This window comes from Trachurus trachurus (assembly GCF_905171665.1).
Source record: "Trachurus trachurus genome assembly, chromosome: 15".
NCBI classification, from domain to species: Eukaryota; Metazoa; Chordata; class Actinopteri; order Carangiformes; family Carangidae; genus Trachurus; species Trachurus trachurus.
Window position 1 is genome coordinate 10,993,509 of NC_139906.1, and position 16,009 is coordinate 11,009,517.

A 16,009-nucleotide genomic window follows, 5' to 3' on the forward strand; every position below is an offset into this window, starting at 1 on the left:
AGGAGCAACACCACAGAGTAATCCACAGAAAGCAGAGAAGTTGATGTCCAATGTTAATCAGTACACCGATCTCTGTCACTGCTGAACGATGTCCGTCGTTGTTGCTGTGGCAGTTGAAAAAGTCCGCTAGCTTCCGTCGTCCGTTAGCTTCTAACTCCGTGAAGTCCCCGGCAAACTTTACAGTCCACAAACCCGCTGCCACCAGTGTAACGCTGCCTTGTTAGCGTCACCTCGATCTGAGAGATCCGTGGGTCGTAGATGAGAAACAGCACGGGAGCTCCGGAGTAGTTTAAGGACGATGGTTTATTTACACAACCAGACCAAAACGACAACTGCCAGTCACTCGTCTCCTCTACTCCTCAACTGACATAAAACACCCCAACATTCTATCTTAGGCCAACCAGATCATTCCGCCCTATAACATTCTAACATAACAGTTTTAATTACACAACATAAAATAGTCCCTTATAACAAAATAAAATTCATCTTACAATAACAATACATTTTTTTTTCTTTTTAAAAAAAGTCTCAAAAAAGGAAAGTCAAGTTGACTTTGTTTCCAAATCTGTAATGGATATGTTTTTTTTTCAATTGCCGATGTTGGTGACTCTATTTTCTTGCACCACAGAAACTAAAGGATAGCCTATTTTCTTTGGTATCTGATACATTTACTGGGGAAATGCTATGACTACAACTGTACTCACTGTACAGGTTTTCCTTGATCTATTGCACAGAGATGAGTGTCGTCTTGTGGCAGCTTTGTGTATTGCATCACTATACAAACTCAACTCTCACTCCTTTTCTACCTGGTCTCTCTCTCTCTCACCCATCCATGCTCTCACCCCACCCCGCTACCTGTTGTTTCCCTATAACTACAAATCACTCACGTTTACCATCATATTGGGTGTCAGCGCGTCTATTAAAACAGGTGTCTCATCGGTTTCAATGGTATTTCTTTTTGGGAGGTGTAATATGACACAGTGTGCATGGGGCTGGGCTTGACCTGACTCAGCTCCAAAAAAAAAAAAAAAACTGCTCCAGCAGACAAGCCCAGCCCTCCAGGTCCCGACCGACACAGGTTGCATTACACAGCCGGGTGGGGCACTTTTACTAAGTAGCCCTGCCTACACCCACATAGCTAGATAGACTTTACGCGTAGGCTATAGACGCAACACCACTCTTTCCAAGCCGATATATATAATCGTCCGGAGTAGCTCCTCCACCGCGGTGTCCAGTCCAGCTGCGTCTTATCCACTTCTCCAGCTCCAGCTCCAGCTCCTCCGATCGTCGGTCATGTTTCGCTGTGGGATCGCCTACCCCCGCTGCAGGTGGATCGTGCCCCTGCTGCTGCTCTTCGCCATTATTTTTGACATTATCGCCATCGCCGCCACCTCGGGATGGGTGGAGGACGAGGACGGCAAGTCCGACTACGCCAGTATGTGGGAGCGGTGCCGAGGCAGGGATAGCGTGTGGGATTGCAAGTCTCTCATGGAGGAGCACTGTAAGTGTCGGTTTACACCACACATGAATACACACACACACAGAGAAAGAGAGAGAGAAAACACACATACACACAATAGGTCGATTGTGCCAAACAACATTACTGGCAAATGTTTAGATTATAAGGGGAAATAGGTGGTTAAATAGAGCAAATTATAACATGATGTGTTGCTGGGATGTAAAATTCAACTCGAAGGACTCGACCTCTGTCAAAACCTGAAAGAGAGAGAGAAAAAAAAAAAAAGAGCCCCGGCTGAGTGGAGGAGGAAGGCCTCAGGGCAGGCTGAACTTTGGTCCTCACTGTTACCATAGCTGCTCTTTTTTTGTTGTTATCATGTCCAGCCTGGACAAATAACTACAGCAGAGAGAGGAGAGAGGTTTCATGCAAGTAGTTTATACAAAAAAAAAGCCTCTTATTCTTTTACCACGTGAAGTGTGGATGTGTCATTGTGGGAGAAATGCTTATTGAACTTTCTGCCTCGTTGTAAGCCAAGTTTATCCAACTCTCCAAACTGTTTAGTGGACTCTAAGCCACGCAGCACCAGTTTTTACAACAAGGAAAAGCTTTAAAAAGAAGTTAATCCAAATACTGGTACTTCTTACTCAATGAGAGCCAGTGGGAGAAAATGAAAGCAATAGGAAGAGAAACTGGAAACTGAGCTATTTAAAAAATACATTGATTTGATGAAAAAGTCCTGAACACCCTGGAGATATGTCAGAAATATATCACCTTTATCAGGTTTTAAGGCACATTATGATCCAGTATGAGCTGCTGGACAGTGTCGTATCAGACTGATGCAGTAATACACTGGATAAAATCTTATGAAATAAGACGGCAGCTATTATATTAAATCTCCATTCATACACTGTGTCTTTTAAAATGTGCATTACCACAGTCACACACCTGAGCTCTATGGATACTTGACCAGGTGCCATTAGAGGAGAAGGATTTTCAGATGGCTGTGTTACCTCTCACACACGGAAACATTGTAGATAACTGATCTGTTGTGTGTGTGTGTATAGACAGAAGTGTGTTAATGAGTTTTTCCCTCTTCAGTGGTGGAGCTCCAACCGACAGCGAACTGAGACATGTTGAACAGTCGCTGTGGGCAAAGCAAACTTCTGTCATACTCCCTCTCTCAGGTTGTGTGTGTGTGTGTACGTTGTTCCACACCCATATCATCAACAAAGACGATACTGTTGTTCTTATCACACGCCATGAAGGTTTCCTCGTTAATAGCATGTACTGCAGCTCCATACAGTATCGTCATTAGCAGACATCCGCAACATTACAGACATGGTTTCCCGTCCTTCATTTTCATGATTTTCACTGGCGGTGAGCGCAGTCTTTCTCTGCACAAAACATATACCTGTATCAGAGGAAGCCATGAAACAGGTTATAGCTTGTATAGCAGCGTCTGCAGAGCTCTAATGGTTGTTATTCCAAATGAGTCTCTCTTAACTTGTATGAAACTTTGGTACATGAGTCAAATTGATCTAATGTTGTAGGCTGCAACACAGTAGTCAACAAATCAATCAATAAGTAGATTAAAACCACAATTAGTTGATAATTGGTCAATTGTTCAAACTAGGTTTCAGGCAAAAAAGGGCGATTCTCTGTTCTTGGATACAATTTACGTAGGTTAAGATTTTGAGGAAGCTGGGCTGTGCAACAACAACGCAATACGACACATTAATGACGTCTCTTTTTAATGACTCAAGTTCAACACTGACGACATAGATCCAGTCCGTGAGACCTGTAAAACACTTGTGTTTACAGTATATTTTGTGTGTCTTCTGGTCTCATTTGAAGTTTCAGATCAAAACGTTTCGTTCTTGGGCCAAGCTGTGTACTGCTGCTGTTTTTCCACCGCGTCTCCTTTTTTAGTCTCAGCAGGACCGAAGTAGTCGAACAAAAGACGACTACAGCTGCCAGAAGTACACTGACTGGATGTTTGGTACATTTTCACCCCGAGGTTCCTCCGAGCGTTCCTGAATCACGGATGTGGTCTGAACACTTTGTAGCGGGAAATATGTTGGTGGAGTCAAAACTTAGGAAACAAACACAAACGGCGTAGACGACATGTGCAGATGTAGGATGCAGTGAATACTGGCATTGGACCAAACAGACATTGTGCTGTAGGGTTCAGATGAGTGAATGTGTGGGGACAGGACTAAAACCGGTTTCATGTTTGATCATGTATCACTGGGAAAACATATTTAAAGTAATTATGGAAAGTGATTTATTACTTTCATATAGATGGGTTGGGCAATTTGGCACCAGTGGTGATGAGACAATGAGAAATTCAGATGTCCTAGTTTTAGTAAAGTAGCTTTGAGCTATTAGAAAACATTTCCCCAACAGCTCATTTCAGTATTTTCATTATTGGTTAATTTGCCAACATCAAATCAAATTTTCTCAATTTGATGTTTTCTCCATAAAACATCAGGAAATACCCAGCATAATTTCCCAGAGCTCGAAGTGGCAACAAATTTAAACTAGTGATTTTCAGTCCTCGATCCAAAAATATTGTTTTTAATAAACTTTAATGGAGAGAGAGACTGAAATAGTATCAAAATGGTTGTTGGCTAACTGAGTAATTGAGTCAGTCCTGAGTAGGAGCTCTTCTCTTTTACCCACTCCTACATGAATGAAGTCACCGCTCCCTCATGGCCACCTCTGTCACTGAAGTCACCAGCTGAGTTAAAACTAAGAGCTTTTCATCTTTCTTCAAGCCGATACAAAAAAAAAGCACTTTCTAAAGTAAGAACTGAAACATTGTGTGCTGTTTTTCCAGTTCCCAGAGCTGCCGACTGGGCAGGTGTCCCATTAAAATCTGTTCAAGGAAAGACTGGGTGCCAACTTGATCCCTGCTGCCTACATGAAAGGCTTTTAAAAAAAAAAAAAAGAGGTTTGATGAATATTATCCTTGACTGTAAGACTGGAACTGAAGGTTTAAAAAGAAAAACCCTTCGCACTTGTAGAACAAACCAATTTGTTTGGTATGCAACATGTGTGGGAGACTTGGGTTGTGTCTAAAAGTGTTACAGTAAATAACCTGTTCCGGTTTTCCATACTATACAGACAGTAAAGGTGCATGGGGGGCAGCCTAATCTCTTAAGAGTTGATCTGATGGAGAAAACAGATGTTAAACAGCTGGCTGGCATTAAGTGGGAGGATTCAGGATGAGCAGCTCCAGTTGTTCACCTATGACGCACACACACCCAAAGAGTTTCACTGTGAAAATGCGAAGTACAGGCATTTCCTGGGTTAAAGGGGAAACAAACACACAGGAATGAGAACACAATGCAACAATGCTAAGCTGTAGTACACAGACATCGACTAAAGCCTGAATCTTCTTCATATTCGTGAACTATTGAACCCAACAATACAAGAACTCTGATATAAATCCAACAAGTGGAGCCTGTTTCTTCTCTTGTTTTCCCGTCTCAATATGAATATTTTAATTTGAAAAGCCGAACTCTCCAGGTTCAGGTTGTGCATCACTATCTCCTCAGTTTATGAACTCAGTGCAGCAGTGCAGTGAAGATGGATGTTTATGAAGTTTAAACGTCGTTAAATCCACCACAGTGCAGATGAATGACGCATAATAAATGTGTCAGAAAACCACAGTTGGAATGCTAAGCTGATTATATTTATCATTTTGGGTTTTGGTTTTACTCTCCGTGCGATTTAAACAGAAAGGGTCTTGACTGGATCTTCAGTCAGGTTGTCATGGCACTAACAGTGTGACAGTAAACTAATGCTTTCGATTGTATGAAATGTTTTGGGCCGTAACTTTCACAGTGTGTGGGAAAGTTTGTGTCTAGCCTCGAGGGTGGCTCACTATCACTCACATGTTATTTTGTTGGGTAGCCTAATCTGGAAGAGGCGTAATTAAAACAAAACTATGGTGGAGTTTCTCACATTAGATAGTTTTTGTTTGTTTAACCGTGTTAAAACTCAAGATAAGTCTGACAGAAATAGACTGGTCCTGACATGACAGTGCTGAGGAGTTCACAGTGGAATGAAGAGGAACAGTGTGCGGTTGCCGTGCTCGAACGCCACTTAACATTATTGTGTGTTAAGAGATTTAGCCTGAACCAGTTGAACTAGTCCGGTGTGTGTATGTGTGTGTGTGTGTGTGTGTTTCTCTAGTCCGTGTCCATGTGTTCACGGTGAGAAAAGGGCCTCGGGCTGAGGCAGGTAGGGCAATACTTGGAACGCACAAACACAGTTGTCATGAATAATTTAGGGTGTTGGCTGATCCAGTTACAGTGAATTGGGTGTAATGGTGTGTGTGTGTTGAAAATTCGCACAGTGGGTTTGGCTGGAGTCGTGTGCAGAAAAATGTGAGGTCTATTTGCATAATTTTAAATGAGATTAATCATTGTTTTGTGTGTTGAACTTTGACTTGGATGTTTTTAAATGGAGATTAGATGCATAGAATATTTTTTTATTTTAATCCCACATGACACCATGAAACTGCTCAGAGCACAATCAAACAAAAAGCTGAGATATATGTATTTAAGATATGTAAATGCTACAAAGCATCTCTCCATAGACTTCATGTGAAGCAGTTCACATCTGTCAAGACTTTTATATAGTTTTAAACTCAAAACATCCACGACCACTCGTTTTTATTTTATAGAGGCTGTGTCCTCAGGTTATCAGGGAATGACAAAGAAGGCAAGTGCGTGGTGAAGGGTGTGGAAGGGTGTGTGTGCAGCAAGTAGACAGCTACCCCCCTCCCTCTCTCTCTCCATATCCTGCCTGAACTTTAGTACACTTGTGGAATGTGCTGTCATGTGTCCACCACCGCTGTGAGTGGTGCGAAGGAGGGAGAGCTGCAACAGTGACTAACGACCACACAGACGCAACACAATACAGTAGATGACGGAGTTAATTCCCAGGAACCATGTCTGCTGTAATGCTTCCCACCTCGGTCTGACTGACACCTGCTGAAAATATTGTCTAATAATAATAATAATAAACAGTGGTAATGCTAGTATAACATAAAGAAAGAAAGACGTGCCGTGAAGATATCTGTTGTCGTAAGGCAGAGACATCTTATTTTCATGTCCACCATCTTTTCAGAAGAATCTGCAGCTCTTGATTATGGGCTGTATACAGTCCCAGCAGTCTCGGCTCAGTGTCTACAAAGCTGCTTGCTGAACATCTCTCAAATGAAGCTGTCAATATATATATATGTTTTTTATTAACTCAGCACCTCTCATCTGGACCGCGGTGTCGGGGGAACAATGTTCAGTGAAACTTGAAGAGAAGGAAAATCAACTTGAAAGTATAAAAATTGAGGGTGACGTCGTCGTGTTCACATATTCCCGGTGGAAATTATGATCCCCGCCTCGACTCGGTGTCAGTGTAGTGTGAAAATGTTTCAGGGTGGACGTGACAGGACTGTAATTTTAAGAGTGACCACTGTGTACACTCACTGAGTTTGAAAAGTAACACGCATCACATTTGTAAAGCATGCAACTGATTTGTCTGTTTGTGTGTTTGTGTCCTTCTCCAGCTTGGGCCCAGGCAGTCGCTGCTTTGATGATCATCGGCCTCATCGTCCTCGTCATCGCCTTCATCATCTCCTGTGTGGCTCTGTGCTGCTCGCTCAACATCCCTCTGCTGCCCTTCATAGGAATACTGTTGATCGTTGTCGGTAAGATCTCTCACGCACACACACGCACACAAACAAACACACATGAATAGAAAATAGTAGGCGTAGATTGGCATCCACAATAATCCAGCTGCAGTTGCAATAAAGTAAATGAGATGTTCTGCAACTGATAACAAACACGCCTCAGGGTTTACCACCTCAGTACAGTACTAACATGTACAGGCCTGTGTGTTTGTTCTAAAGTGTGTCAGAGAACAAAAGTCAGGGCTTGATTCAAAAGTTTGATTTATGCAAATGAGAGAAGGAGAAAAAAAAACTGAGTGGACAGTTTTATTGGGACAACTCTTTATCGAAGGAAATGTCCTTTCACAGCTGTAGATCACACTGAGCGGTTAGCACATTGTTTCTAGACAGATTTATTATTGCTGAATTATTCAAGTATCATTTTAAAATGTGCTGAGCCACACACACACACAGACAGACACACAGTAATTCAATTGTGTTGCGGTGGTGGCAGATGTCACACCACCTTGGTAGCTACAGTATGTAAAACTGAAACCGTCTGTGTGGTACCACTGGTGGTAAACACAGCTGGTTGTTCGAGGGCTTTTTTTTTTGTGGACAGGAGTAAAGGTGAACACGATGATGTATGCAAATGTGACATAAGACAAAGAAGACGTTAAGAGAGAGAGAGGAAGTGGAAAAAAGTGTGAAAAGAGTGTGTGAGTCGGACATTTTCGGTCAGAGGAGGGAAGGGTGAGGTTTTGGTGTGGCGTTACCACGGCTTTGTCTGGTTTATAGTCTGTTGACTCATCCCCATGCGCAGTCACAGACGCACGCAATTGCACAAACTTTCCCTGCTAAACTGACAGGTGAAATTCACAGGTACTGTGATGCCTGTTTTTTTTTTTTTAATGTGCCAGAGGGAGTTTTGTTCTGTGTGAAATTGCCTCACACTGCTGCTGTAGCTACAGAGAAATGTACCACTTAGCTCCTAGAAGTGACTCATGCATCAGTGAGAGATGCAGAAAGTGGGAGATGTAGAAAAGAAGAATTAGATCATAACTTAAATTCTAGTTTCTCTCTGTGGATCATGCAAATCAAACTCTGATCATTGCATCGCAGTTATAGGATTTCTTTTTTTTTTACAGTACAGTCAATGAAATATTCAAACCAAAGCCTGTGTGTGTGTGTGTTTCTCAACTAGTCTATCAAACTGACAAACCACATCTCGTACATCTATTAAGGCACATTACTAAGATATTAAAGTTATTTTTTGAAAAGTTTGAAGCTGGAGATCAAAACATTTGTAATGACCAACCAACCAGCTCTTCAGTGGGGTTACGTTCTTTGACAGCTACATAAAGTATTCAGCTTTTCTTAATCTTTGTACTGACTGATGTATGGATAGTAATGGACAGTATAGATATATAATTATTCACTCCTGTTTGGCACCAAATATTCAAACTTTGGTGTTTGAAAAACGCTTGACGAGTTGCTGTTCAGATCTTAACTCTGTGGCAGTAAGTCAAGTAATTTATGAATTGGCAGAAAACAACAACAATTTTGATTATAAAAGAAGTATGTATGTTCTGTATGGAGATTTTGAGCTTTTTTGTCACAGTGAACTGAGTGTCTGTGGGTTTTGCACTGTTGGTTGGACAAATCAAGACAATTGAAAATGTTATAGATTGAATAATTTATGGATTAGTGGAGAAAAAAAACAGACTGATAATCTGAACTCAAAACCCCTGAGTTAGGCATTTGAAAACTGTGAAGTGGAAGACTTGCAGTGAGTGGGGTTAAACAAAGTACATGGGGTGACACGCTCCTGGCCTCGCATGACATTAAAAGCTGATTAATTTCCTTTGAGGAAAAATCCAGGAGTAATCAGGGTGAAATCAAATTTGCCCTCTGGTCCTCAGCGAAAAGTTGTTGACCTGCTTTACACGAAAGCGTAAAGGGCTGAAAAACCACGTCACTGTCTGGATGAATAGGTGTCGCACCCTTTTCTCTGGAACCGGTGACAGTCGTGCATCGGTGCCAGCGCTGCGTCTTAGCGTCAGTTCTGATACTGATTCACCTCCATCTCACTGGAGTTGATTGGTTTATGTGTAAGGCTTACACACTGATGTGAAGGTATTTTCCCACCCTGGTGTCAGTGGCATCTGTGTTTCCATCCAGCTGCGTTACAGACTAGAACAGTTTCCTGTTTTGTTTGTTCTCTAACTCGACTTCCATTGATCAGAATTAACGTCCCTCATTCCCTGACCTCTCTCTTTACCTCTGTCTCTCTCTCTGCAGTGATTCTCCAGATCATCGCTCTCATCATCTACCCCGTCAAGTTCAACGAGGAGATCTTCGAAGGTCACTACTACTACACCTGGGCCTACGGCTTCGGCTGGGGCGCCACCATCCTCTGCATCGGCTGCGCCATTCTCTTCTGCTGCCTGCCGCGCTACGAGGACGAGCTGAGCGGCCAGTCCAAAGTCAAATACATCTACTCCTCCGCTTAAAGACAAAAACCTTGCACATCCACCCGACTGCAGCCATTTCCGGTTTTCACTCAAGAGCGCCATCTGCGCCGGCCATTGACACTTTTTTTACACTGTCCCATTTCACCAAAGATCCTCGATGGCCCAGTTCAGTTAACGGTGGAAAAACTCCTCCTGCTCCTCGGACATCCAGGGAACACTGGGTGAATCTTACAGGAAGTGAACTGTGGATTGGATGTTACATCTACGTTGATGTACAGACCTATATTTTAGATTAAGTCAGCAATGGTTTTTGCCATTTTATATTTTTTCACATTCTGCATTCAACTACAACATATTTCTCATTTTAACTACTGTACTTTTTTACCTGTAATACTCAATGCAAGACCACCCAAGTGCACTTAGTTAAAGGGATGTCATTAAGTGTAAAGAATAGAATAGCCTGGTTTTATGTTGGTAAAAGAGCTAAAGTGTTTGTACAGGATGCAAAAAGGAATCATTAGTCATCATCTGGTCTTTGTCCTGTGTGTTAAAATGTTAAAATGAGATTTTTTTCAGTTCTTTATTCTGTATTTTGCTGTTTAAGGTGAGATGGAAGCAAAGGCTTGGACTCTGCCACTGAATGTAATCTATACATATGGAGATGTATATGTAGTTTAACAGTTGTGTTTGCACCTTTTTCCATGCATTTTTTTGTTTTTTTGGACAATTCTCCTCTGCTGTTTCAAAGAATTGTATATTGACTTATTACCAAAGGGGTATAACTGTGGGAGTTTGCTGTGCTGTCTTTGTATCCGTTCTGAACACTATACTAAAAATATACTACATGAGTGGGCACAGCTGTGTGATGATAGGTTGGTATGATACCAAGGAAGAAGAGGTGTTTCTGGCTGTGTGGCATTTGTTGCTTCCGAGTCACTTTAAGCTGGAAGCCAATCAAGATGAATACTGACTTTTAAAAATAAATTTGCCTCAAAAGATCGTCATTATCATTTTTGAATTTTATGGCAAAAAAATATATCAATAAATCTGTATCAGTCTTCAGTCTAAACTCCGGCATGCTGCCTTGTTTAATAATTATGTCAAAAATGTTGGTTTAAAGGGAACAATGTTAAAGTTGCTCGTTTCTCATTGCTTCAGGGTGCGGGCATTCAGAGGAGAGACTAAAAAAATTTGAATTCCTTGAAAGATGAAAAGATTTTTTTCCATGTAACAAACAGACGACCAATCATGTATTTTCTAAAAAAAAAAAAGAAGGTATTTGTAAGTTTTGATTATGATGCTGTAGTCGTTTTGCTGTTTCACGAGACTCTTTCAAAAATAGACCGTGTCAAACTTGTGCCTTAGATTTTTCATCACGTTGTCTCGTTAAATCCTCGAGTGTTCAAATGTCAACGGTGAAAATGTGACACTAGGATTTTATTATCTCACTTGGCGTCTTTTTTAAGTAGTTAAGTCTGATTTAATTGCGATCCAGTACCAGTGAGCTGTTTTGGAAAGTGTGTCCTAGCTTTTTGACTGGTCCTGTGTGTTTAATTGAGGACAGATAAGGACGGACAGATTCAGGCAGGTTTGCACTTGAAGTTACTCCTCCTGTGTGTCTCAGGAGGGAAGCTAAGGTGAAAGATAAGTTTTTTTTGACAGCTGCCAGCTTTTTTTTAATCACTATTAGTCACTATGTGGGTAAACGTTGTTCTGTAGAGAATGTCTGCTTTCATTCACCTCTGGAAATCACCCTGCTATTTTTCTGCTGTAGTATGAATTGATTATTTTTGGTAGTGTGTGTGTGTATTTTTATTCAATAAAAAGTTTCTTTTTTGAAGAGGTTACAATGTTTGAATTTTCTTTCCTTTTTCTTTTTCTTTTTTTGAACAATTCAGTGACTGTGTTTTCATGTTTCGAGGGGTGAAGAGGCGGAAAGAGGAACAGGAGAGAGTGATAAAGGAGGAGGAAGAGGAAGAAGTTAATTTTAGGTATTTTTGTTTGTCCATGCAAAACTGTCACAGAACTGTTTTTTGACAGTTTTTCTTCTTTGGGCTCCATGTACATTTACTTTGAAATGAAATAATGGATAATGTGTTAAAAGTGCCATGTCTCAGCATTAATTTGAGTGTTTTTACTTATAATCGAAAGAACTGTGTAGGAGGTGTATAGCCCTTTGAAGACACGGTGCCCAAATTGTAAGGATTCAGTGGTATTAGGACACTTTAGCACCTGTTTGTTATTTAACTTTGCACAAAGGAGGTCACAGTGAAAAAGTAACCATCGAAAAAAAGAAGATACAAATAATTTAAAACAAAATCTGTCAGACATCAAAGTGGTTGGTTGTCTGGTTGGTTTGCCGAAGTCATCTTTTTTGGGAGACTATAACATGTGTGACTTATTTTATATGTCTTTTCTTGTCTCTCTTCTTTTATATGTTCAAAATAAAGAATAATCAATTCAAAAAAGTAAAGAGTAGCAAACAATCTGGTAGAGAGGAGGTGCACAAATCTTGTGGAAACAACTTTTACGACCAGAAGACACTTCACCGATGTAGGCGGACATGTTTCCTTTGTCCTGGGACAAAGTTTTATGAACAGAATAAACAAAATCAACCTCCGTCAACAGCTTCTTACAGCTCATAAGACACCACGTCGTCTGTCAAACATGGCGGCTGGTGTGGCCGCAGCCCATACTGGCAACACTGACATTTGTTTGTGATTTCACAACAGACAGAAGCAGCAGGGTGTAATGCAGAGGTGCATGTAAGGATCATACTGCATGGGAGCACAGATTCAGCCAGAGGCATCAAAGCCCATTGGAAGACAGCGCATGATTCAGCTGCACAATAATTATCCTAAACACACTGTGCAAACAAAGCAACCACAGGCAAAGAATTTCAAGTGAAGAGGTGGAACATCAGTCACGTGATCTCAGCCAGATCGAGCAGCAGTGAACATGTTTAACGACTCAAGATCTACCGTGTCTGGACAAAGACTTGTCGTTTGCCACCTGTCCAGATTTTGGTTTTTTTTTAAAGTACCCACACTCACACAGTTTCTTCTACACTGATGAAAACCTACTTAATGCTGACATTTTGCCTCTTCAATATCGTGTGTGTGTGTGTTATCTTTCTTCAAACTGATGAATACGTTGAAGCGTCAGAGCCTGGTTAACAAAAAACATGCACCTGTCCTGAGGTCTAGTGGTGAACAGGTTCAGTTTTAGCTTTGTTTATTGATTTAATTTCAATCAGACCGTTATACAAAAATATAAACCGACTCATTTCAAACCACAAACTTTAGACACCTAACCCCCAGGCCAACTCGGGTCTAAGAAAGCTGTGCTAAACAACTAAAAACAAGAGAAATGTACATAATGTACATAATTTGTAATTTGCTACAATTTTTATGAAGAGTTTGAAGAGGCTGCAGCCATTTTTGTTCACAAATCAGGTTTTTATTCACTGTTTAAACTTATTGCTGTTTGTTAGCTGGACTAGAACAAAACGTTTCTGAGCTCAGTGGTTAGATTCTGTTCCTTGGTCGGCCATTTTTCTTTATAATTTAGCCAGAATACATTGTACAGTCTAGTTTAGCAATATTAAACTCAGTCTATTTAAAGTCTGACTGTCTGTTATCTGCTCCAGTCAAAGTCTGTGTTAGGGACACCGGCCAACTGAGCTGTCCTGTACTGTAAATAATGGTCACACTCATAGGAACAGTCACCAAACACACACACACACACACACACACACACACACACACACACACACACACACACACACACACACACACACACACACACACACACACACACACACACACACACACACACACACACACACACACACACACACACACACACACACACACACAGAAGAACGTAGATGATAATAACACAGAGATATGAGTCATGTATTATGACATGCAGCACACACCCAGAGAGCCACACCCTGGGAGTGTGAGACTTTGCTCAGCATGTCCTGGCAGCTCTGGTTTCTTTGTGAGAGGGGTGGAGGGAAAGAGAGGGAGAGCGGGAAGGGAGGGAAACAGAAAATGACACAAGGGTGAGGAATACAGTGAGTGAGAGAGGTGGACACACACTTTTCTGCCTGTACGTTTTTCTCACCCATTTCATATGTTCTTGTCGTGTCCCGTCTCATTCTACACACGATCACAGGGTTTTATCGTTGGGTGATGCTGCTCCATTGTTCACTATGTGGATTTAGCTGCTCAAGCATGTCACACATGCAGTAACTATAAATTATATTGACATACAATGGGAGGGGTGAAAGTTATACGAGCCAAAATGAAATATGTTGCAAAGCCAATTCAGCTCACTGAAATCACTCATAGTGCTCCAATATGGCTCGATTGATTTAGATCCAAACAAAATTTGGCTTTACTTAGTTTAAAATGAATGAATCCAAGTTTAAAATGAAGACAGAGTCTGTTGCACCATTTCAAATTAACCTTGATTTAGTAAAGGCAAGTTTAAACTTAATCTAAACTCTGTTCGATCAATATAGGGACAAGTGTGCACATGATCGCATTTAAAATTAAATGAATATATACATAAATAATCTGAATGCTGGCAGAACATAGTAAGTATGATAAAGTGGTGGAGAGGGGGGGTATAACTGCTATCGATACTAGTTAGCTTACTGTAACAGTAGCTACTGGTGATAGCTCAGGAGAAGAGCTCAATTTTATTTTCCTTTGAGAAAAACTGAACTGCCATGTGTAATAGTCGGCTCAGTTCTTTCAATTGGATCTCTCTTAATGTTAAACTGGTTCGGTAAACTAAAATTGAATCTGGTTTAAATTAAAGTTAAGCCTTGTCAGTTTATTTCACCACAAAGTTGGACAACATGAAAAAGAAAATATCATTAATGTTTCAACCAACCAAATGATTTCCACTCTGGTTTGATAATTTTGTCTGTAACATGTTAGAAAATAGAGACTTGTTAGATTTCTTAAAGACCAAGATTAATCCAAAAGACATGACAAAAAAGAAAGCCCCCAAACAAATCTTCAATTTTGAGGAACTGGATCCTGCAAATGGTTTGATTATTAAAATAGATTCAGATTTCAGATTAATTTTCAGTCAAGTGATGAATCTTCGCAGCCCCAGTTAATCACAGGCAGCCAAGTACCAAGTAGGTGGTGGTGTAATGGTGTAATGTAAATCTTACAGGCAGCGAGTGGATGGACACCAAGTAAGTGGTGTAATAGTGTAATGTAAGTCTCTGTAAATCTTCAGCATAGTGGAGCACAGAAAATGTATTTTTATGTATTTATTTATGTAGGCTATTTGAGTGAATTGTAGTGTTTTTATACCCCCCCACCCCCCAAACAGTCTGATGCTTTACCAGGTCAGGTGTGCTTCTACACAAAGGCCACTAGAGGTCAGGCTTGATCAGTAATTCAGTATTAGCTTCTTCTTTTTCTTTTTCTTCTTCTTCTTCATCCTTCATCTATCCAACCCACACTGCTTCCTCTCTCCAGGTTCAACAACAACCCCACCCCCCCTCCCAAAAAAAAGAGAGAGAGAAAGACAGAGAAAGACACAGAGAGAGAGAGAGCTACATCACAATGAAACACTGTGAAGTGAATGTCAACCCGCACCCTCATCACCCTACACAAAGCTTTGTCAAGTGCTTGTTGTCAGTGGGGGTGAGTTTGGTTTCGCTACGCCTGCGAGGTGCTTTCCAGCGAGATGAAGAGCCAGAAGAAAATCGAGATGTTCCCCTTCACAGTTCTCCCCGTGCAGGGTTCTCCCCACGGTTCTGCCACCTCATACCGGGACAGGGCCTCCGAGGCTTTTGGGGCTCTGATGGAACGATCTGGGTTCAGAAGTCATTGTGAGGGACTGGCCACACTGTCAGATCACAAGAGACATATGAGTCTGGAAGACATGCATAGGTGTGAGACTTGTACATTAATGTGAACCGCCTGGATTACTAGACAGTTGTGTGTCTTGTCTTCTTGCCCCACGTGTTGGGTTGTTGTGATCTTCATAATAAACCTCAGGAGAATGTGCTGTTGGTGTCTCTTTCCACACAGAGCAGGCCCAGATCATGCTCTTTACATGTGGGGTGCAGCTTTTCTTGCTTTTGTTTTATTTTCTGATCTGATAACTGCATTATTAAGGCCTTAACCTGCCCCATGATGGGATATCGGTTCACATCCAGGCTTCGTAAGCACTGGCACAATAGTTTGCACTGTTTCTTTTAAACTAACAATGACAAATTACTGTATTTTATATTATTTGTTTGGTTGTTTGTCTGCTTTGTTTTGTCTTGTATGTTAAGTGTGTATGTGTATGAGAGTGGACCACTTTTTTGAGTCCATAATAAAGATTATTATTATTATTTTATTTTTTTGAGCAAACCAC

At 41.0% G+C, this 16,009-nt stretch overlaps 1 protein-coding gene across 1 annotated transcript; it reads left to right on the forward strand.

The window, feature by feature from the left end:
• Positions 1-1,049: 1,049 nt before the first annotated feature.
• On the forward strand, positions 1,050-10,884 carry perp (p53 apoptosis effector related to pmp22). The gene is made up of 3 exons (XM_083988173.1): positions 1,050-1,501; positions 7,035-7,175; positions 9,438-10,884. Exons 1-3 carry the CDS (start codon positions 1,294-1,296, stop codon positions 9,647-9,649), a joined length of 561 nt encoding a protein of 186 aa, XP_083844299.1. The 5' UTR covers positions 1,050-1,293; the 3' UTR covers positions 9,650-10,884.
• Positions 10,885-16,009: the final 5,125 nt, after the last annotated feature.